At 45.8% G+C, this 22,353-nt stretch overlaps 2 protein-coding genes across 5 annotated transcripts in view; both read right to left on the bottom strand.

Annotated features, from left to right (window-relative positions):
• UbcE2H (ubiquitin conjugating enzyme E2H) overlaps positions 1–4,078 on the bottom strand; it is a 38,927-nt gene extending 34,849 nt beyond the window's left edge. Inside the window, exon 1 of one of the 3 annotated variants that reach the window (XM_055068698.2) lies at positions 3,604–4,078. In XM_055068698.2, coding sequence (XP_054924673.1) covers positions 3,604–3,656 — 53 coding nt within the window. In that variant the 5' untranslated portion in view covers positions 3,657–4,078. The remainder of the gene's footprint in view (positions 1–3,603) is intronic. The other 2 variants (XM_055068699.2, XM_050175195.3) reach the window with 2 other exon arrangements.
• Positions 4,079–5,042: 964 nt separating this feature from the next.
• The window catches only part of LOC126527367 (uncharacterized), a 52,128-nt gene continuing 34,817 nt past the window's right edge, over positions 5,043–22,353 (bottom strand). For both annotated transcript variants that reach the window (XM_050175174.3, XM_050175172.2), the window contains exons 12-18: positions 17,473–17,636; positions 16,385–16,478; positions 13,855–14,104; positions 12,000–12,082; positions 9,346–9,531; positions 7,385–7,482; positions 5,043–6,579 (exon numbers count right to left, since the gene is read on the bottom strand). In XM_050175174.3, coding sequence (XP_050031131.1) covers positions 6,540–6,579; positions 7,385–7,482; positions 9,346–9,531; positions 12,000–12,082; positions 13,855–14,104; positions 16,385–16,478; positions 17,473–17,636 — 915 coding nt within the window. In that variant the 3' untranslated portion in view covers positions 5,043–6,539. The remainder of the gene's footprint in view (positions 6,580–7,384; positions 7,483–9,345; positions 9,532–11,999; positions 12,083–13,854; positions 14,105–16,384; positions 16,479–17,472; positions 17,637–22,353) is intronic.

The raw sequence follows: 22,353 nt of genomic DNA, 5'->3' as shown, positions 1-22,353 counted from the left end.
AGTGCACAATCACCCAGGTATCAGTGCATTCGGCAAAAAGCAAGCATTTCTCATAGTTACCTGAAAATTTGCAGGTACGACTAACCTTTTCAAAGGTACAAATGTGTTAGCTGAGAAGTGGCACACCGTCATTTGCATCCCTGATGAAATCAATACCAAGTTGTGCAATTTTTGAGATTCATCAGAGAAACTAAACAGCCCATTTCATCCAAGGTGGTCACCAAGCAATGGGAGCAGGTGCAGTAAATAATAATACTAATTATGAGGTTTTACGTGCCAAAACCACTTTCTGATTATGAGGCACGCCGTAGTGGAGGTCTCCGGAAATTTCGACCACCTGGGGTTCTTTAACGTGCACCTAAATCTAAGCACACGGGTGTTTTCGCATTTCGCCCCCATCGAAATGTGGCCGCCGTGGCAGGGGTTCGATCCCGCGACCTCGTGCTCAGCAGCCCAACACCATAGCCACTGAGCAACCAAGGCGGGTGCAGGTGCAATAAAGTCATCTAGTGCCTCCGTCTTGGCATTCAGTTTTTACGTGAATGTTTTCAGCAGCAAATATGCCAAGCAGTTGAGCAGTCAAGTTGAATGACAAACATCCCACACAGCTGAGTGCCAACAAACATGAAAGCAGAGAGAATACACACTGCACAAAGCTGGCCCGTGAATGCAGGAAACAATGTTCATTTACCAGAAACAGCTGCACAATTAGAGTCTACTGTGAGCTATATTCTTCCTCAGTTTGAATTTCTTATGCACTACAGTTCAAGATTAATCCTCCAGTTGCTTACCTCTTCAGCATTGTATAGTTTCATGAAAGTGCTGTGAGAAATAACCTTTTCGGCTAACAGAGCAGCTAATACCCAGCATCATATTAAGGAAGGTCTGGATAGAAATTAAGCATTTTTATCCGTGTCCCTATGTCATGTGCACTAGGCCTATAAAGGAGGATTACACATTTGATCAAAGTGCAGCCTTCCAGCCACAAGCTAAACAGCAGTTGAGTGCATCATGTGAATTCCGCACTGCCTTCACAAGCCTTGCACTAACTTGACACAAGTGCACACAAGTGCAACAAATTCTACCTGCAAAGTGGCAATTGACAACTTTGGGAACTGACCCCCCGAAACTCCAGATGCGAAAACAGGCTTGCTGCTAAGTAGCAATAAAAGATTAGGCTGGGCAGAAGAGATGTTTTATATGAGGCTTCTCATATGTTAATTAACAATATTTCACAGAATATGAGCACAAAATTTACGCAGGGTTATTTGCAAGCAAAGCAGTGTTGTTCTGTGGCGTGACAGGCTACTGCAAATGCATTTATCAGCAAGACCACAACAGCTGCCATGAACAAAGATAAGAACAGATATGGGATTAGGATATCTCCAAGAGTGCAAACAGCTGCTTCGGCGGCAAGTAAAAGAAACCTGATGGGCACACCAGCTGGTGCAAATTAACACGCCCAATACTACACTATTACGAAATGTACTGCTTATATTTCAATTTTAGACATCGAAAGACAAGCAACCAAAGTATATTTGCGTACGATAAAGTCAAACTCGGCTAGAAGCTCGGCAAAAAAAATAAGTCGCACATATCGGATGATGACATATCTACAAATGCGCTCGTCCTTGTGCATATTTCTTTGTCCCCGTTTTTGTGTAGCGCAAGGTTTCAGAATGACCTATACTAGGAGTTGTTCATCGAGAAAGAGCTACAATCTAATAAAGGTTTGCCAGTTCAAAGCCAGACTAACTGGCGAGACAGGGATAGCAGCCAAACCACGCGCCTAGGAAGAAACCGTAGGTGGTCGTTGCGGAACGCGCGCTACGACGCAATGTCGTTCGCAGTCGCGCGTCTTGGTGCACCGCCAGATGTGACGGACACTTCTGTTTCTCCCGTTTTTAACGTCCTTATCGCCGAGGGGATTGTACGCCTACGCCGCCTGGGCTGCCGTCATCCTTTTTCTATTTTTTTTTTCCACTGGGTGGCACAAACAAACGAGGCACAGACGAACGTGACTCAATCGCCTCAGGCCGGTAAAAAAGTCGGCTGTCGAACGCGCTTCTTCATGCAAATACTTGGAGCCGATGTCCACAAGGCGAGCCACTTAATGTCGCAAAATTTGCATTCGCAACAAAAGCTCTTCAAACGCTTTTTTCTTTTTGATTACGGAACAAGACGTAGACTGAGGGGAATCTTTTGTTTTTTGTTTTACGCAGGTTACTACGCACACGTATACAGACAATTGGACCAGGCAGAAAAAAACACGAGCGAATTACGAGAAGCGAAACCTACATCGACGCATAGCCGACGTTGCACACACCATGCGATACAAATTAGCTGGCTTCGCCTCGGGGCAGGTAAGAGCCAGAACACATAACTGGGGTAGTGCGTGCGGATAGACGGAAATGTTTCCGCCGCTCTAAAAGCGCGACGCTCTAGCTCCCAAGAACTGCCAAGACGACACTGAACACGTCGAGAAAACGTCACGCACTACGAAGCGGGCATGCGAGCGCCTAACGAACAGCTGCAGCGGACGGTCGGCCGCGCGTTCGGATGTCATGACCAAGGTAAAAAACCTGCCTCCGTAACCTCTCCGGAACACCCAAGAAAAAAAAAAAGGGGGGGGGGGCGCAAGCAACGCAGAAGGCTGCAACAACCTGGAACCAGTGAAAGAAGAAGTCGTTTACAAAAAGGAGGTCATAAACGCAGGCTCGCAACGGGGTGTGCGCTTTTGTCGCAGCAGCTGATCAGAGGACAGCAAAAGAACCCGTAATATACATATATTTTTCTTGGCTGGGAAAATTCCCCGTCGCTGCCTCTGCTCGTCACGACGTAACGTGAAAATAAGCGTCGATTAAACGAGCGAGCGAGAGGACGCGTCCAGATGTTTGCGTTTGGACAGTCATAAAACCATCGTCGGCTAGCCCCCCCCCCCCCCCCCCCCCCCCCCCAACCTTCCCAGGAGGCCCAACAAAAAAAAAAAAACATGCATACACAACCGCAACACCAGCAGTCGCGAACGTGCGCCTGGAAACAGGCAGCGCGTCGGGGCGTGCGTGGTCGAAAGGGTTGCTCAAATCACCTGGAGGTCACGGGCCACACTTTTGGTTGGGTACTTTTTAAACCGTTAACACACACACACAGCGTGAGGCAATCAAGAGCGCGTAGCGATTGGTACCGCAGCGAACAGTGGGCACTCGTGCAGCAACAAAGAGAGTCCGATCACACCAGCGTGCCCTCAAACCTGATTAGACCAGCTGAGAAACATGCCAAGCGAAGCAACAATACGGCGATCGCAGCAGCCTGTGTCCTTAACGACGAGACTCACCTAGGACAAGTATCGAGCGTGTAGTTGCCGTCCCCGCATCGTCAGTCGGGGCTTCTTGCGCGCTGTGTCGGTTTCCAAACAAGCCACGCACTGGGTGCCAAACACGCACATTTCGCTCCCCCCCCCCCCCCCCCCCCCTCCAAACCAATCCAACACCGAGCGAAACGCGACCAAGCAATGCAATGCAACGCTCCAGGGTGTGAAGCGCGCTGGGTATCGCATTTTTTCCCATTCGCTCTTGACGCATTTCAGCAGCAAGGAAAGGATACAGTTTAATGACGTCGGTATCCATACGCCTCTTCCCAGCGCTTGGAGAAGACATCTTCTTGTCTTACCTCACGGCAGGAAGCTGCGATAGAAAAACCGCCTGCGGACCCGCGCGGTTACCAGCGCTTGCCGAGTGGTACTCAATGCTTCGGCTCACAATGGCGAACTGCTGGCTGCTGGTGGCTGGCTGGACTGCTCTGCTGCAACACCGCACGTGACGTAGACGTCACGTGAACATGCCAGTCTTTTTTTTTCTTTAGGGGGGGAAGAGAAAGCTAAACACGAAGAAGCGAAACGGTCCTTGGGTCCTTGCCTGGCTTCCACGCGTGGGTTTAGCGTCACTCCGACGCATATGACGTGCCCGATTTATCCCCCCGTCCGGAATTTTCGGGAGCTGCCAACCTGGCGACGACGTTAAGTTCGAGAGGCACAAATACGCGCGTTAACAAGACGATGAAGTTGCGAGGGGCCCTCTGCCTTTCTCTGTGGGAGAAGGAGCGAAGCCCCGCCCAGTCTCACTCAGTGTTGCCCGTAGCTCTCCGATCAGCTGGTGCATGTAAACAAACACCTCACGTGACTTCTTTGTTCCGTTACGAACGCAGTCTTTTTTTCTCTTACTGGCGATTTGCATCGCACGTACGCGTTTCGTGGAATCCAGCATGTCCTTGCGCCCCTACGCAGGCGTCTCAAGCTCCCCGAGACGGAGAAAATAGCTAGCCCGACTTCGAAGCGCAATCCGAAACCTACGCGTATCGACAGCCAGCTGCTAAAACGCGCAGCAATAATGGTGGGTACGGTTTCGTCGGCGTATCGAATGGCTTCCCGACTTTGGGCCTTAAAAGCCACCACGAACTGGATGCGGCGTGGCACGCCTCAATACATCGCAGAATGGCACGCCGATGATTTACCGACCTCGGAAATGCGTACCTACCTTTTTTAAAACGTGCGGCATTTCTGAAAACCAGCTCTGCCCAACGCATCGAGCAACTTATCAGCTGGTTCAGATCGCGTGATGTTTTTAAGTCCCGGATCTCGTAGCATTTTGTTTTCCTTTATCGTTTTTTTTTTTGTTTTGTTCTTGTTTCCATCGTCCACCACTAGTTCACATGCCGCTGAAATTGGTCACTCAGCACGGTGGATCATTATTAGAATAAGGAGCCCGGGATTTCGAATACACTGCGACAATTGATCATCAAATATAGGTCAGTTTTTGTTCTGGACGATATCTAATTTGAAGAACCTGCCAAGCACATTTCCACGGTTCAGTAATAAACTCGGCGAATTCTTGCAGCTCGACAGAACCAAAAAGATTAAAACACAAGATTAGTAGTATTGATCACATTCTTTGTTACTGTTTTTGGAAGCACATCTTCGGAAACAAATATGAATTTTCTGCAGAATCAGGAAGGCAGGCTTGGCTTCACAATAAAGTGAGAACACATCTGTTGGCAACTGTTTTATTTACAAAGCAAATATATATATATTTATCTTATATACTATGAAAAGATAGAACATTCAAACTAGTTGGAAAAGGATCAACAACTGCCCTCCTCGTTTTGATTGCACGCAGCCCTAACAACTTGGATTCGCATGGCATCCTGTTAAGTTGTATGTAAAAAAAAAGGCACAGTGGCAATCACAGCTCTGCCTGCATGTTTTAGCTCGTCCAATGCAAAAAAGGCACGGAGTGGTTCACAGCTATTCATAACAACAATCAATAAGAGCCTCCACCTTTCAGACGCAGTGCAAGGCAGTAAAAAAACCATGCAGCAGAGCCCCTTTCTCGTAAAATTACATTGATCACGATAAAACTGCACAGTGATGACCACACGCAAAGCAATTAGTGTGGCCTCAAAGTGACTATGAAACAGTCATATGCACCTGAGGAATTTACGCATTCGTTTGGCAACATGGTTTCTGAAGCAAGACTTCATCACAGAGCTTGGAGTGAAACACGGATGTGTTCCGAATGTTTCCTTACACCTACATATCCTTCGAATGCAATCAACCTGTAACTGGAGAAGAATCTATTTGACAAGGTTGCTGATACTGAAAGTTCTCTTAAAAAGTGACATGCTTCATTACGCATTACGGTCGGTCACAAATTCGCTTAATTTGAAACTTGGGCTCCACACAGGATCAACAGTCTAGAAAAAAAAAACACACACACATAAGGAGCATTTAACTCCACATAATCGCACAAAGAATCAGTGCGTACTGCGAAACACGTTGAAGTATAAAACTTTGTACGAGGAGTAAACAGGGCTAGGAGGGCTGCACGAGCTAAAGAGGCAACGTGACATTTTGCAGCAATGGCAGCAATAAATTAAGAAGCGAGCCTAGGGAATGGCACAATACACTAACATGACATGTTAGGTGTTGCACGAGGAACCTACAAGGAGAAATGAAAATGTATCGAAAAGAGGCAGATAAGTAATAAGAGCAAAGGTGAAGACGTCCCCACACGTCAGGGCATTTTCCGAGTCTTAACACACACACGTACAAAAGTGCACACACAAAATGACATGCATGAAAGAAGGACCATTTGATTTTCCTGCAAGCAGCTACTAGTAGTATCTTCAGATGCCTCGCCAGGCGTGGGCACGCCTTCTTTCCACGTGGACGGCATGTCGGTTCGATTGTAAGGCACAACAACGACCGGCTGGCACTTATTTTGTAGAATGAGATTACAACTTTTGCGGCAGAGACAAGGTAAGTGGATAAGGCACTCGGCACGGCATTTTTTTTTTCACCCAGAGATTATGAAAGGCTCTCCCGGGCTGGTTGCTGGACAGTGAGTTGCAGCTGGAACTCCCGAACGTAGTTCTACAGTGTTCAAAACTGTCTCTGACTCGCGGCTGGACCGGGCATCTCCTCTCACGAAGCATGGTGGCTGCTGCGTTCATATTTCTGTCACTCCTTCGCAGTGATCGCTGTCTCAGCTGAGTTTTGTTGCCTCTTCCATTGCCTCCCGCCACCTGCAATAGGGCCAAAGGGTATCACTTATTGTACCATTACACGTACATAGCACTAGTTATGCACTTTTTGACATTCACTTTCAGCTTAGGCTTTTGCAAGGTGAATTTCTTACTCAAAGAATTCCTTGCTTCAAGCAAAAATTCACTCCTTCAGCCAATGCACCAGGTGTGGACAATAGTCGAGAAAATACGGCATTTAGGAATATATTAGCAGCATCAGTTCGAGGTTGCAACAGTTCACAGATAACCGTGGGAGGGAATGGACGTTCATGTGGATGTTGATGGATAATCATCGAATGTGGGGCACCATAATGCTATCGTATCACAACTGCTTGAGTAACTGATAAGAATGCTTTTCTGTTTGTTGCTGTTCTTTTGTTAACTTTTTTTTTTGTCTGTTTGGTGTCCCAGCAACATGTGCAGAGGAAGCAAGATAAATATATACATATATATTTTATTTGTCTTTTCTTTCTCATGAGTATAACGACGAGAAATAGTGTGGAGACCACCCAGGCGACACAAAAAAATATTTTTTCTTCATAGCCTATAGTCCGAAAGTTAAAATCAAGTGGCACAGCTTACGTGTGCCTGTTCAGCTAATGTAATTCATTATGACGATTCCAGTTTGCATGGCTTTAGCAGAACAAATCCAAATTTTTCGCCCGATGCCTTGGTCTCCATACTTTTGCTCTCGACAGTACATTCCCGTGCCAATGGGTGAAGCTGCCGCAAGACAGAAGCAACGGACACCGAAAGCATTGCCGAAGAAACCCATAACGACTGCTGCTGTGAAAAATAAACATACCTTGCTGCAAGATCTGGTGTGTCTGCATAGAAGATAAGCGGGTCAAGGCCTGTGTGTTCCAGAAGAAAGAGCTGCTCTCGTGGAACTTCTTCGAAGCCCTGCAAGAATTGGACACAGATTGCAAGGAAAGAGAATAAGTTACACAACAAAGCTCAGACCATCAGTGACGAGTTCTACAGGTCCACTTAGGTGAGCATGCTACCGGACAATACGTTGCAGGGTAACGTACTGGCACCACGGCACGATGTGCGACACTCACATGTGCAAGATCATTTCAACACGCTTTATAATACTCTCTTAACTAAGCGAGATAAACAGTGACGTTAAAGGCTTGCAACAGAAGTGGCCATTTCACTGCCACCATCGCTAAAAGCTACACTTGATGGACACGCTTACACCTGTGTCACATGACCATGAAAACTGAAATATTAACTGCTTAATGCCTTTAATTAAAGTTTGCTTCCATTTGTGCACACCCACACAAACATACTTAAAGGCCAACTGCAATGGAATTTCACTTTGGCTAAATTGGCTATAAGTGAGTAGTAGATGGAGCAATCTCAGTTATGCTGCTGGACTGGCAGCCGTCTCCTCCTTTTTTTTATTAGCAGCCTGTTAACAGTGCCTAAGCAAATGATACGTGCACCTCGTGGTTAGCAAATATGATGCAAGTCCCGGTGTGTGACCCCAGAGATTTTCAGCAGGCTGCGCTCAGTTTCGCAGGTCAAGCCAACGAGCCGCACATTTCAAGTTCTGTGTTACTTCTGGAGAGTGGCAATGGTGGCAGTTTTTTTATTTCTGTTGCAGTACCAACAATATCTACTTTTCCAAGCCTATTGCTGCACAACCACTTGAATTTCAAACATAATATGCGGCTTGGAAGGTACCCTTATCTACCCTATTTGAAACTAGGCTGATCACGCGGTCAAGATTTCCTTGCAGTTGGCCTTTAACGGCATTTAGGCTTAACTTCATTTGCAGCATAGTGCATTCTCGCAACTCATTCGTCGTCAAATACGTGCTCTCACTCACTATGTAAGCATTATGGCTGCACAGGAAAAACACATTTCTGAAGTAAACAGAAATAACTCTACATAAAATATGCCGCCCAATGTTTTCAGTGGAATCTCTGGAACTTTTACCTGCTAAATAATTTATTTATGACGCTGTTCCAATTGGCAAGTAAACTTAACTGCATTCACTAAAGTTGTCATCTTCAGGAGGTTTTAATGTCATTAAAAATGTGCCTATAGCAGCGACATTAGATACAATGGCATTAAGAAAATTTATGATCCTAGGCAAATAACATGAACTTCAGCCTTGTTGCGTGGGTATTGGCTAGTTTATAACCAAAGGATGCCGACAGAAATGGTGTGGTCTTGGCAGAAGCACTTCCAAAAAACAGTGGATTACACATTCATGCAGTGGGAGAAGGCAAAATCTGCACCTGGAAACCTCCCCCTGTTAACACTTTTGCCAATCTTGGAGTGTTCTTTTCAATGAAATCTACACATCTACCAGACAAGACGCGGTAGGTGTCCAAGTGCTCCCATGTTGCGGAAAGCCAGTTGTTTGGAACATTGGTTAACACTTTCAGCAAATGATCATACCAGACTCTTTGTCCACCGCAATAATAGAGCTGTTGAAATGTAACCTCATAAGCCCAGAGCTCCTGACTAGGACAAACCAATGTCGGTAGAAACAGCACAGAGCTTAATGTATTCAGATAACCAAAATGTCTAGTACACCAAAAGCGTTCTTATCAGTGTTGACCGCACCGCTGCCACCAGCACAAACCCTCATAGGAGTTTTCTTTTTACCAGATCGAGGTATTCTTGTTTACCCAGCGAAAAGAATCATGGGACTTGGGTCTTAGGTTACTGGCCTGTCATTTAAGTTATATGTCCTTGGAGGTAGGCTTTTTTAACGCTAAAAAGAAAGAGACACAAGAGGTGACAAACCTTTTTGACGGCACCCACTTGGTAGCCGAGAAGTGGAACCGTCCGAAGGGCAGCCACATCCTCGCTTGCCTTGTAGACATATAACACATGCTCCTTCACGACAAACCACTGCCGCTTCCAGGCTTTCTTTGACCAATGGTGCAGGTAGCCGCTGATCGACGAGCCCAAGTCATTGGCGGCAACCTCCTGCGACAGCAACACAGAACCATCTTGAGCATTAAAACAATACTTCCCCGTATTTCCAAGTACAGCACCAAAGGCGGATAAGCATCTGTTATCCCATGGTGTTCTTTATTTGTGGACGCCAAATTGGGGGCAAAAATAAACCACCTCAGCAAAAATAACAGTGCCGCTAGCATCTGTCACATCAAACGAAAAACCACTTTCACATTCGCTAGGCCATACTTTAGGCAAATCACTTTAAGGGGACACTTTCGGTTTAGCATGACTTAGAACACAGCTTGACACCTCACTTGAGCAACCGGGGCAGGTATAATGTAAAGATTCCTTCAGTTCGATTTTATTTATTTCTTACTGCCTGTTGGTCATGAGTGGCTGGCACTGATGACAAACTAGGTGAAGTGCCACTCGAACCACAGATAATAAGCGAAAATGCAAAGAATTGGAACTACATTCGACTTCCATTACTTCGACCATGGCAGGCCCCCGTCTAGAGTGATAGAGTTATCGGCGGGTCAAATTAAACAAAATGCAGAAGAATCGTCAAAACACTCAGCTGATTCAGTTGGCAATATTTGCCCAATTCTAACATTCCCTCGAATCAAGTGTGCACCCACTTTTTACGAGTTCAAAGTAGCAAACTAACGTAAAGATAACATTAAAGCTCCTAAACAATGTAGAAATCTAACACGCAACCGGTATTTTAGCAAGATAAATGGGTAAGGGTCTACTATGTGTTGCACCGTGGCGGCCAGTTTTCTAATGTCAACTTCGCTGCACAGTGGTTAAAGTCGGCTTCGCCATTACACAGTCATGCTATGTGGCAAAGCATACAAATGGTTCAATCTGGTTGAAACAAAAAAGAAAGAAGAAAGGTGTGGGTTAGAATTGGGTAAACACTGTAATCAGACATTGTGAGCTACCTTTATTACAGTATCTTCCTAGGGCAGGCCAAAAATCAGTTCAGGAGTTCAGGTGTTTAATACAGCCACTGTCCCTTAAGCTCTGCTGAGGCAGACGGTGCCAGTAAAGGGGTCGCTATTGGGGTCACCATAGTGGTCAGGCACACGCATGCTGATTGGTCATGTTTTAATTATCCAGCAAAGGCCAGTTTTAGCATCAAAATAACGAAAGTTTGGGCCCATAGAAAGGCATGGGTGCCGGCCGGAAGCTTTGGCCAGGATCGAAATAACCGAAAAATCGAATTAAAGAAAGTTGAATCGACGGAAGTCTACAGTACTACATTGCCTCAGCCCAGCATCGCAATCACTTGCTTATCTAAGGAGTGCACATTGAGAGCAATTGACTGTGAATACGGCCACTCGTTATGCCCTCCTACGCGAGATGAAGCCACTAATCCTGGCTGGCATCACCGCAGATAACAGGCACATTTAATGTATTCTGGATGAAACAGGAAGGTTCATTGAGGCAGTTCATCGAAGCATGGCACTATGAGGGACGTTATTAAAAGTTTGTAGTATCGGTACTATAAATTCGGAGTGGGCATACACAACAAGAGTCAAAATGAGTGCACATCTCTCTAGTTTTAGTGGGATACAAAAATTCACTGACAGTTACGATACTCCCTAATGCAAAATTTTAGTGCAGCTCCATACGTGTTTTCATTTCATGATATATTGGCTGCCGTGGACAATCTGTCTCGTGCGGCACCTTGCAAACGGAGTGAAGTGTGACACGACTGCCTCGCTAATCGGGAGATCACGACAGGCAGCGCGTGGATGATGTGCGAGTGCGATTCACAGCAGCTGTTACAGACAGATCTCCACTCATGCAGCGTTTTGTCTCCATATATGGTATTATGTGACGTGCCTGCCACATGCCATCAATGAACAGACAACGGCGCACTCCTCTGGCACCGTCTCGTACCAGTCGTCACAAGTCTTGAGCGGCACTTTAACTTCTCACGCTGCGGTTCCAGCGTTCGCCTTCATCTTTTGCTGCGCTCGTTCGCTCAGTTACGCCGAGGGACAACGCCAACGCTCGCGGCAGCAACAGGTGCCTAAGAGGTGTGCTCTAAAATTGCATTCTAAATAGGGCAATAATTTTAATAGGGCATTAAAATAAAATGCGTGGGAGCGGCCCGACGTGGGAGCGGCCCACGACGTGCTAATACGCGTTCTGCAGGACTGTAAAATAAAAGTTACTCAATCAATCAATCAATTAAAATAAAATAGGCAGGATTCAGCTGGAGAGATGGTTAAAGCATGGGCAGCAATTCATTTTCTGCATTTCAAAAGGCACAATCCCACAGAGATTCATGCCAAGCTGATTGGAGTGTATGGTAATGGTCACTGTACACCTCCAGCATGACACCTGGTGCGCCGGGCTGGCAATTGTTTCACCTGGAAATCTCTTCACGCTATTAGCAGCACGGTTGTTTCAACCAAATGTACATCACTGCTGTCAAGAGTTGTCCCATTTCACGCACGGACACGCAATGCACGAATACCCACCTGGAGAACTCCACCATGTTTCTTCCTTCTCGCCTGGCTTTGGTCGCCATCCCCATCTGCTTCTGGATGGTCCCCCAGCTCACCTGGAAAAGGCAAAATGGAAAAACGGCCAAGTGGTTAAAAAAAGTAAAGCCGCAGGATTCACTCAAAACGTCCAACTCAAGTTCTAGGATGTTTGAAGGATTTGAAGTATGCTGAAAGCAAACTTCAAGGGAGGGTGAATCGGGTTTCTAACATTAACTCTATTTTGCTTTTTTTGTTGTTGTTTTATTTGCCCCAATTTCCTTGCCATGGCAGCTCTCCCTGGCTCTACTTCTTTGGCTATTTGCCAGGCTTTGAAAACAATTTTGGTTTAGTGTATTTGGTCATCACCACTTCTACCTGTCAAAGCTGGTGCGAATTTAGCGCAATGGGCATTATGCCGTCAAGCAAGGCTTCGCTGCAATGAGAATTGCAGGTGTGTATTCACGGCAATACAAATTATAGCTGACACTTTTGAAACAGCCAATTTGAAGAAAAAAAGAACACTGCCATTACCACTTGCCGCAAGTGACGCACAACCTAGAGTGACCTGCTCTTCGGCATGACCTCTGAGATAAGGCAGTACTCGCGGCTGCCCTTGTTGTGCTGAAAAATCTTGAAGGCGGCGTGCTGGGACTTAGTCATAGTGACAACCACCAGCTGCATACACTGTCTGCATAGGTGCTGTGTGGAGGCTGCTTACAACAAAACTATGTGCTTACCAGCCCTACAGCTTTGAAATTGCTTCAGCAGTGCTATATGCTACTCGCCTATAACAAATTCAGCCAAATGGAAATTTTCATGGCGGTTGGCCTTTAACCCTTTCGCTGTTGGACGTTTCTGGCTGTGACGCACCCCCAGTGTCGGCTTGGTTTCAGGGAACGAGCATAACAGGGAATGAACATAGCAATTTATTTTTGATTATGATTGGTATACAAATAACATAGTCAATGCAATATGCACATTTCAGTGTTCTGCAGCTGTTGTTAGTAAACATCATCATCATCATCAGCCTGACTATAAGATCTGTTCAACATCCGAATCTGACGATGCGGAACCCTCTTCGTCTCAAGCGACTTTGTCCGAGTCCGAATCCGAGCTCGGCTCGTATTCTGAATCGGAATTCAGCCACCACTCCCATGAGCAGACGAAGGTCCCGCGCGCCGAGCCATCCGAAAGTAACCGCGCGCAGGGAGGATGCGCTTTCAGTCGCCCGCGCAACGGAGAGAAATGGGACGTTGCGTGATCAAGAAGACAGAGGGAGATGAAAAAAGGCTAAACAAAGTTCGAAGGGCTTTACGTTTACTGCTGCAAGTCGGAAGCGAGGGTGCAGCGAGAGAGCTAAAGCAGCAATCGAGTCACCCTTTTTGGAGAGGCAACGGCACGTGCGCCTGAACTTGACGCGCCGTAGCAGGCACACCAACAGAAGAAAAATAAAAACCTTCAAACCAGCGGAGATTACAGAACAACCCTTGAACCCATAACCACACGCGCGCGACGCATGATCCAGCGAACGCGGAGCCACCGCGCCACTCAGCAAAGAGAAAGTGGGGAGTTGCAGTCGCACCGTACTCTTCAATACATGGGTTAACACAGGTCGGAGCGAATATACGAACTTGTAGAAAGAGTCAACAGATGGCGTGGCCAATCCAGGAGCACCTGTTTTTGCGCTCAGGCGCGAAATTTTGAACGCACGATAGAGAACGTACCGGTACGTCAGTGACACCGTGGGGGGGAAGTGCGATGACGTACCGGTACGTCAGTGACAGCGAAAGGGTTAACCTACAATGTAACTTATTACTTTAGCAACAAGCCCCACAAGTGACTTGCTTACCACCGCACTGGAGGGAGCGAAAGCAGTCGTCGCAGATGCGGACAGGCTTGTCGCTGCCCAGGTAGGGAAGGGGCAGCCGGTGGGAGGAGCAGGTGGCGCAGACGACCTTGCCGCAGGCCCGGCAGTGGTGCCGCCGGTGCGTGAAGGTGAAGCCGCTCGTGCAGAGCTGGCACATGGTCACACGCTGGTCAGGAATCCACACGGGTGCTTCGCGGCCCAGCTCGGAGCTCGATGAGGACTGTGAACCCTCCTGCATGCGGTGCAAGACGCGAGTGACAATATAGTAAATCATCATCATGAGCCCATTTTTTTATGCCCAATGCAGGACGAAAGCATCTCCCGGCGACCTCCAGTTACTCCTGTCTTGCACCAGCTGACACAATTTTATGCCTGCAAATTTCCTAATTTCATCACACCACCTAGTTCTCTGCCATCCTCAACTGTGCTACCCTTCCTTTGGCATACATTCTGTAACACTATTAGACCACCGGTTATTTGCCCTATGCATTACGTGGCCTGCCCAACTCGATATTTTTCTTTTAATGTCAACTTATATCAGCTACCTCCGTTTGTTCTCCAATTCACACGGCAGTCTTCCTGTTTTTCTTAATGCTGTATGCCATTAATCTTTCATTCCATCGCTCATTGCGCTGTCCCTAGCTTCTTCTCAAGCTCCTTACGAGTTCGTGGCTGATATGTAAGCACCGCTAGAATGCAATGACTGTAAACTTTTATTTTCAAGGATAGTGGTAAGCTGCCGAACATCACATGGTAATGCTGCCGCTCTGCATTCCAGCCCTTTCTTCTTTTGTAGGTTTCTCTCTCACGATCATGGGTCCCCTGTGAGTAAGTGGGCTAGACAAATGTATTCTTTTCAAAGATTCTAGAGGCCGACTTTAATTATGAATTTTCATTCTCTTGCCAAGCTACTGAATATTACCTATGTCTTCTGCATATTATCCCAGTATGTAACATGCTGTATTTGGCCATGAATGATGGCGGTGCACTGTGGAAACCACGCAATTATTGCAGTTGTGCAAACATAGCCATTTCATTCTGTTTGTCATTCTTCGGTTAATAGGCTCAGACCTTCTGTGTCCTTCTGTGTGCATAAATGTGCCTTAACCCGACACTCTTCTTCTAATTATAAAAAGCGGAGAACAGCACTACTCCTCAGCTGAAACAGTCACTGTGTTTCACTAGTGACCGTTGACAATTCTCACAACGAAGAGTTGCTTAAGGCCATACACACATTCCCCTCCATTCCTGCGCCTTTAAACAACTGCTGAAGGTGCCTCGTTTTAAAACTGCAGCTCCGGAATCGTAGAGGAACATGGTCCATCCACAGGATGTACAGGATGGCGACTGAAATGCGATATTCGGACTGCATGGCTGCCGGTGCTTTTTGTCTCATCGGTGAACGCTGGGTGATCGCTAGTGACTCGAATGCAATCGCAATGCGTCACAATGCGTCACGTTGCTTTAATTCTATAGCATAGTGCATCAGTTCAGTGTCCCCAGCGTCTACCAGTGCCACAAAAATCATGAGCAGCTATGTACTCCGAGTACTGCCTTTCAATTGCTGGTCGCTGTACCTTAGTGTACTAAGGTATTTATGGGATTCAGACATACCAGAATGGTTAAAGTGGACATGACCACGGTCATCCAACTATCTTCAGTTTATCATTGTGCAGCTAAGAGTAGAGCGGCCAATGTGGTTAAACATACGAAGTGGGCTCCCAGCACACATTCTAACCCAAAATTTCAATTCGAAATTGCAGCATCTAAGCTACTTCCATTAACAGCAGCTGTGATTTTGACATGGCTAGTGCGAAGAAGTGCAGGGCCACTGCTGTGTGATCTGCTTTGAAACAACATCTCCTGGATTTTTTGGAGGGTGCATCACACTCGCGATTATTCCACTCGTGATGAAAATGGCACAAACCAGGAAATGCCTGCGGAAACTCGGACTAAACTCCGAGACATACATGCGAAAACGAAACCACATGCGTATGATGCACATAAGCCATGTATCCAACACACGGCGACCATGGTATGTTTCCACCTGCTACAATTGCTTTTGGCATTTGCAGCACATAAAAACCTGGCCTTCGAGATCGGCTCCCATTACTCTGAAATAGTCGTCACCAAGAGTGTAGATTTGGACGCTGCCTATCGATCATGCAAGACACATTTTTTTGTCACATGATCCTGTTTCCAGATGGCTGCACTTTTCAACTATGACATAAAAATGTTTGAATAAAAATTTTCTACTGCACTGAATGTGCTAAAATTTTGCCAGCCTGCTGTGCAACGCTTAGTTTAACATGCAATGCATAATTCACCCTAAAATATGTGTTGCCATGGCCTCTCAAGAGAATGAGCTTCGGCAGCATGTGCCAATACCTTGCTTAAAAGAGGACACTCGCATCATCATCATAATCGGCAGCAGCAGCAGCTGCGGAGGACCTATGAGTTAAAGCGCATTTGTGAACATGGCTGTAAGACACAAAAAGAGAGCTTTCCGTGCCTTTTTGAGGACGTGGAAGGAGCTCTTCCGATGGATGTTGTCCTCGATGGCTTTAGTCAGGGCCGATATCCACTCTTCACGTTCCTCAGGTGAGCTACAGGAGGAGAGAAAAATGTGACAATGAGGTTGCATTTTGTACAGTCATAAAAATGTTCGGCAATATGGTCATGATCAAGGAAGAATGGCGCAAACTAACAGGGACGAGAAAGAAAACATGGACGAGCGCGAACGTGTTCTCTTTCTCATCCCTGTTCGTTTTTGCCATCCTTCCTTGAGTATGGATCACCAACACGTCCAACAGTCAGTACTTCTAAATGGACATGATTCAGCCAGAAGTTGATAAGTGGACATATAAAGTATCGTGGACGCTTACGGCGAGTTCAACTAGTTGGCCAGGAGCAGCCACAGATGCATTGGAAAATGTGCGGTGGAAGGCGTGGATCATTTTTAGGCTTTGTTGCCCTTGTTTATGTGGCAACAGTTGCTGGGGACATTGGCTGATCTCTGAAAGCTGACCCAGCTAAGGTCAGCGTAGTGCAAAGAAAGCATTCTCAGCTCCTAGATCCTTCCAAGTTGCAGAAAATTTAACACGTACTTCTTGGATGTAAAAGGATGACATCTGGAAAGTTTGAAAATTGTAAGACGTTTCAATCTGATGCCAAAGTCCGGTGTTGAAATGCTGGACCTGGCATCCTCGGCACTCATCTTGAAAGTCTAACAGAGCAAACAAACAGGAACAATAGGAAGAAAAAATGGTGACACAATGTTATCGTGACATCATGACACAGAAGAAAGTCTGCCTGATGTAGTGTAGCAAAAGGCTATGTAAGACGACGCTTCTCCAAAAAAAAGGAGGGGGGGGGGCACTGCCAGCTTGCTGTGGAACACATATTTAATTAAGGAACAAAACTGTGATGTCATGGTTGCTTTAATTAAAACCATAACAATATTTACGGTTTCTTCAAGGCCTTGAGAATAGCGTTTTGAAGCTCAAGCATCACCAATGGTTCGTGAGACCACTACAAATGCTGAATGTGAACCACGCCTCAGCATGCAGACGATGCTACTGAGTCACTTCTCTTACGCACCTGGCAGACAAAATGAATGAACGCTTTGTGGTGTAGACGCTGAACTCGTTCTGGTAGTCCTGTTGTGGAGGCACCATCACCTTCATGCCGGACAAAGGAAGCTCGTAGTTGACCCTGTAGAAGCCCTGGGGCGTTGGCACCAGATACAGGAGACTGTCGCTGAACTGTGAGAGATGAAAGAGACACGTAGCTAAGACAGTGCGCAATCCAAGACCCCCCCAACAGAGACTGAGTAGTTTAAGTAGAAAGCGCAAAACAGTCACTGTAAAATAAAGTTGCAAGTGAAACTGACGTTGGCAACACTGACTCTGGCGTATATTTACTACATCTATTGCAAAAGGCCTCGAAACGCATTTGTCATGCAACTTTCATCTTGGGGGTGCACCTGTGAAATAAAACGGGCCAGGGCAATCCACACTGAAGATTTGTTTGCAGTATTTCATACACACAGTGAATTTCTTTTTTACAGTGAAGTTCTATATCTGTACTTCTCACAGTTCCTGTTGCCTGGGAGACAATTTAGTCATTCCTAAAGAAGAGCATGCTGCTTAATATGTAGACCACACCAAAAAATTACTATGTATAACACGAATTATACAGGAGTGATGAAGCAAAACCTCAATGTTAATTGTTGCACTTCAGTCCTTGCTAGGCCTTTTGGTTTTTAAATAATTTGTTCTAATAGCATCTTACAATTACTTGTCATTACTATTACCTTATCGGCAGAGCAATGTTATGTGTAGCTTAAAGAAAGACAGAGATATGGCTTCTGCTGCTAACAACGGCCCCAAAGGATGAATATATTTTGGAGATGTCTCTCTGGGACAGCTTCTGTTACAATACTTCCTACAGTATCACACAAAACCTGCCTTTACAAGAAATGGTAATCGTAGGTTAAGAGAATCGCGCTTACAAAGTAATTACTTATTACCAGGGTAAGTGCTTTACAACAGCAGCAGAACAGACAACCCACACATAGACCACTGAGGAATCTATGGACATTGCGTACAGTAAAACCTCGTTAAGCCGGATATCACGAGACCGAAAAAAATGTCAGAGTTGACCGAATGTCAAATTATCGAGGGTGTCCAGAAAACAATAGGCGACTGCTTACTACATCAACACCCTTTTATTTAGTGAATGAGTGAGCAATTCCTGTTTCTATTTTGCACAAAAGCAGTGCGGAAGCTGCAATTCTTGTCATGTCGTGATTCATTGGCTCTCGCAGCATAGCCGTGGCATGCTGGCACGGCTTGCAAGCTCAGTCAATGCTGCAAGAAGCTTCCTTTGCTTCTCACTGGGTAGCTTCAGCCGGCAGACAACCCAAGTGAACTTTTCATTGTCGGCTTTGACCTCCTTGGCCCTTTTCCAACGACGTCCTCGATTAACAAGTGGGTCGCAGTCGCGGTGGACTCTGCCACACGTTATGCCATTGCACGAGCACTACCAAATAGCTGAGCAACTGATGTAGCCGATTTCCTTCTTCACAAAGTGATCCAGCACCATGGCGCTCCTCCTCAGCTACTCCCTGATCGAGGGGCCCTTGCTTTCTTTCAAAAGTTGTTGATGACCTTCTTCGCTCTTGCTCTACGTCTCACAAATTCACCACGGCTTACCATCCCCAGAAAAACGGGCTTACTGAACGCCTCAGCCGCACACTCACAAAAATGCTATCCATATACGTCTCTGATGACCACAGGGATTGGGACTACACTTTGGCATTAGTTACACTTGCCTACAATTCATCATGCCACGATGTTACTGGCTACTCTCATTTTTACCTACTCTATGGCTGCGACCCACTACTGCCTCTCGATTCTCTGCTCCCCCTTCCAATGCCAACTCCACTACTTTCTACGCTCACGATGCTATTGTTCGCATGGCCATGGCATGTCGCATTGCCCATGATCAACTTGAGGCATCTCAGACGACCCAAAAGCTCCTTCATGACTGTCGCCATCGGGATGTTAGCTTCAGCCCTGGATCCCTTGTGCTGCTCTGGCTGCCTTTGCGTCGTGTCTGGCTGTGCCAGAAACTGCTGCCGCGCTACGTCGGGCCTTACAGGGTCTCGCGCCAAGTGACCAAACTAACATACAAGATCTCACCATTGACTCCAAAGTCTTCCTCTGATCAACCAGTGACCGACATCACACACGTTTCCCGACTGAAGCCTTATAATCTGAACACTGATTAAATGCACTAAAATGCACCGAGATGGTGCTCCCACTGCTAGGAGTTAAGGTTACATAGTAGTTTGTGCTGCTATAGAAAGACGTTGAGAGGAGGACAGGAAGATGAAGCGACGCTGACATCGTTCAGTGGTATTTTTTATTTTATTTTTATTTATCAATACTGTAAGCCTTGAGAGGCTCATACAGGAGTGGACATACAAACAGTACAGGCGCTTTGTTATACAGGGGGTTTGCAGCAAACTCAAACAAAAAAGCAATGGTTACAATCGACGCGCCAGGTCAGCAATAAGTAAATACAAGGAAACAAAAACAACCTATACAGTGCGTACGCCGTGTAATGTGTAGAAAGCAGTTAATACAGGAAAAAATGCATTTGGGTGTGCCGTGCAATGTACAAACAGTGTCAAGTGTAATGTATATTATCAGACGTGCGCAAGAACCAAGCGCAGTGAAGTACGAAAGAGCATATGGACACCGGCGTGTGAAAAAAGTTGGGGCATGGCAATACGTCATTGATAACGTTTGAGGACTCTCAGCCAAGAAGACCACAATGCTGTCATCATTCCGATAATGACTCGAAGTGAGATTCGAGTGTCGACACGAATGAATGCACAGATTGTGAGCAAACGATGTCACTTGGCAGAGAATTCCACAGATGTATTGTTGAAGGGAAAAATGAGTATTTTAGTGTGTCGCAACGCGAAAAGAATGGTCTGATACATTTTTCATGGTTAGTTCGACTGGAGTGACGTCCGGGGGGCACCAAGTAGTCGGATTTTGTTATGTTTATCAGGTCATGGTAAAGAAGGTAAAGGAACTTCAAACAGGCCAACCTCCTCCGACCAGCAAGTGTCGGTATGCCTGCTTGTGTGCGAAGCGCGGTTACGCTGTCGTACCTTGAATACTTTGTGTAAATGAATCGGAGCGCCCTGCTTTGGATCTTTTCTAATGCCAAGTTTAAATACTTTTGATGCGGGTTCCATACTATGCTGCCGTATTCTAATATCGGCCTAACCAGAGTTTTATAAGCAGTTAATTTCACCGAGGTGGGGGCTGTTGCTAGCTTTCTTCGTAAAAATCCGAGTTGTTTGAACGCGCGTGCGCAAACATTATTGATATGTACGTCCCATTTCAGCGATCTTGTTATTGTGACACCCAAATATTTGAATGAGTCTACTCGTTCCAAGGAAGTATTACTTAGTTTATATGTGAAATTTAAGGGCTCTTTCTTACGTGTTACAGTCATACACCTGGTTTTCTGTGTGTTAATTTGCATGCCCCATTTTTCGCACCAGGCAACAATGTTTTGTAGAGACTTATTAAGTTTTGTCTGTTCATCGGCTGTTCTAACAGTTGTGTATATGACGCAGTCGTCCGCAAAAAGCCTTATTGTGACCCCTGGTTCCATACATGTATACAAGTCGTTAATATATAAAAGAAAAAGAGTTGGCCCCAGAACCGATCCCTGTGGCACACCAGAAAGAACATCAAGATAGTCCGATTCAGTATTTTTTACGCAAACAAACTGGGACCGATTCGAGAGGTAGGCTTCGATCCATGAAACAGTCTTGGGATTAATACCAATTGATTTAAGTTTGAAGATTAGTAAACTGTGTGGAACGCGGTCGAATGCCTTCGAAAAATCGACAAAAATTGCGTCAGCTTGCAGTCTTGAATCGATTGTTACAGCAAAGTCGTGTATAATTTCTAAAAGTTGAGTTACAGTTGAAAGCCCTTGTCTGAAGCCGTGTTGTCTGAAGTATAATAGGTTATTTTCTTCCAGATAAGTTACGATAGCTTTATTTATTATATGTTCCATTAGTTTGCAACATGTGCTGGTTAGGGATATTGGCCTGTATGTGTCAAGAAGCTGCTTGTTCCCACCTTTATGAATTGGCACCACCTTTGCGCACAGCCAGTCCGCGGGAAGCACTGCCGTTTCAAGTGATGCACTGAAAATTTTGTGCAGGAAGGGGGACAACTGACCCGCGTATCGCTTGAGAAAAGTGCTTGATAAATTATCAGGGCCAGGCGATTTTTTAACGTCTATCTGTAGCAGCAAATTCAAAATGCCGGACTCTGTTATCAGGATTTCAGGCATTGCAGAGTCATACTCTGATAAGGACATATTAGGGGCGTGGGCACGGGAGAATACCGACTGAAAATATGTATTGAATGAGTTAGCGATGGTACGCGCATCCTCAACCACTATACCGGCAATTTCCAATTTGATTGGAGGACTTTCCGGTTTTGATAGATACCGCCAGAATTTCCGAGGCTGATTTGTCATGAATTCAAGTAAAGTATTGGAAAAAAAGTTGTCTCTCGCGCTTCTTAACCTTTCTTTCAGTTCTCGTGAAAGCTGACTAACCATAGTGGGATTATGTTTTTTCTTGCGCATCCTTTGAACCCTTCTTTTGAGGTGTATGATAGTTCTTGTAATCCACGGCGACCTCCGCTTTATCCTTTTGAGCTTGGTATCGTGCTGCCCTTTGGTTTCAGGCTACGCATTATCCCTGAATATATATTCCCAGTAAATATTCCTCCCCGTAATGATATCACTTGCTGACTGTTTAGGGTGATTCACATTCCGCTTATCATGTGACAGCTGCACATTAACAACATCTCGAAGTTCCAAGTTTGTGACGCAAATTAAGGGTATTTCCGGCGAGTGGCTTTTCCCCCTGCC

Source organism: Dermacentor andersoni, chromosome 9 (genome assembly GCF_023375885.2).
Source record: "Dermacentor andersoni chromosome 9, qqDerAnde1_hic_scaffold, whole genome shotgun sequence".
NCBI classification, from domain to species: Eukaryota; Metazoa; Arthropoda; class Arachnida; order Ixodida; family Ixodidae; genus Dermacentor; species Dermacentor andersoni.
This window is presented reverse-complemented; position numbering and strand designations above follow the sequence as displayed.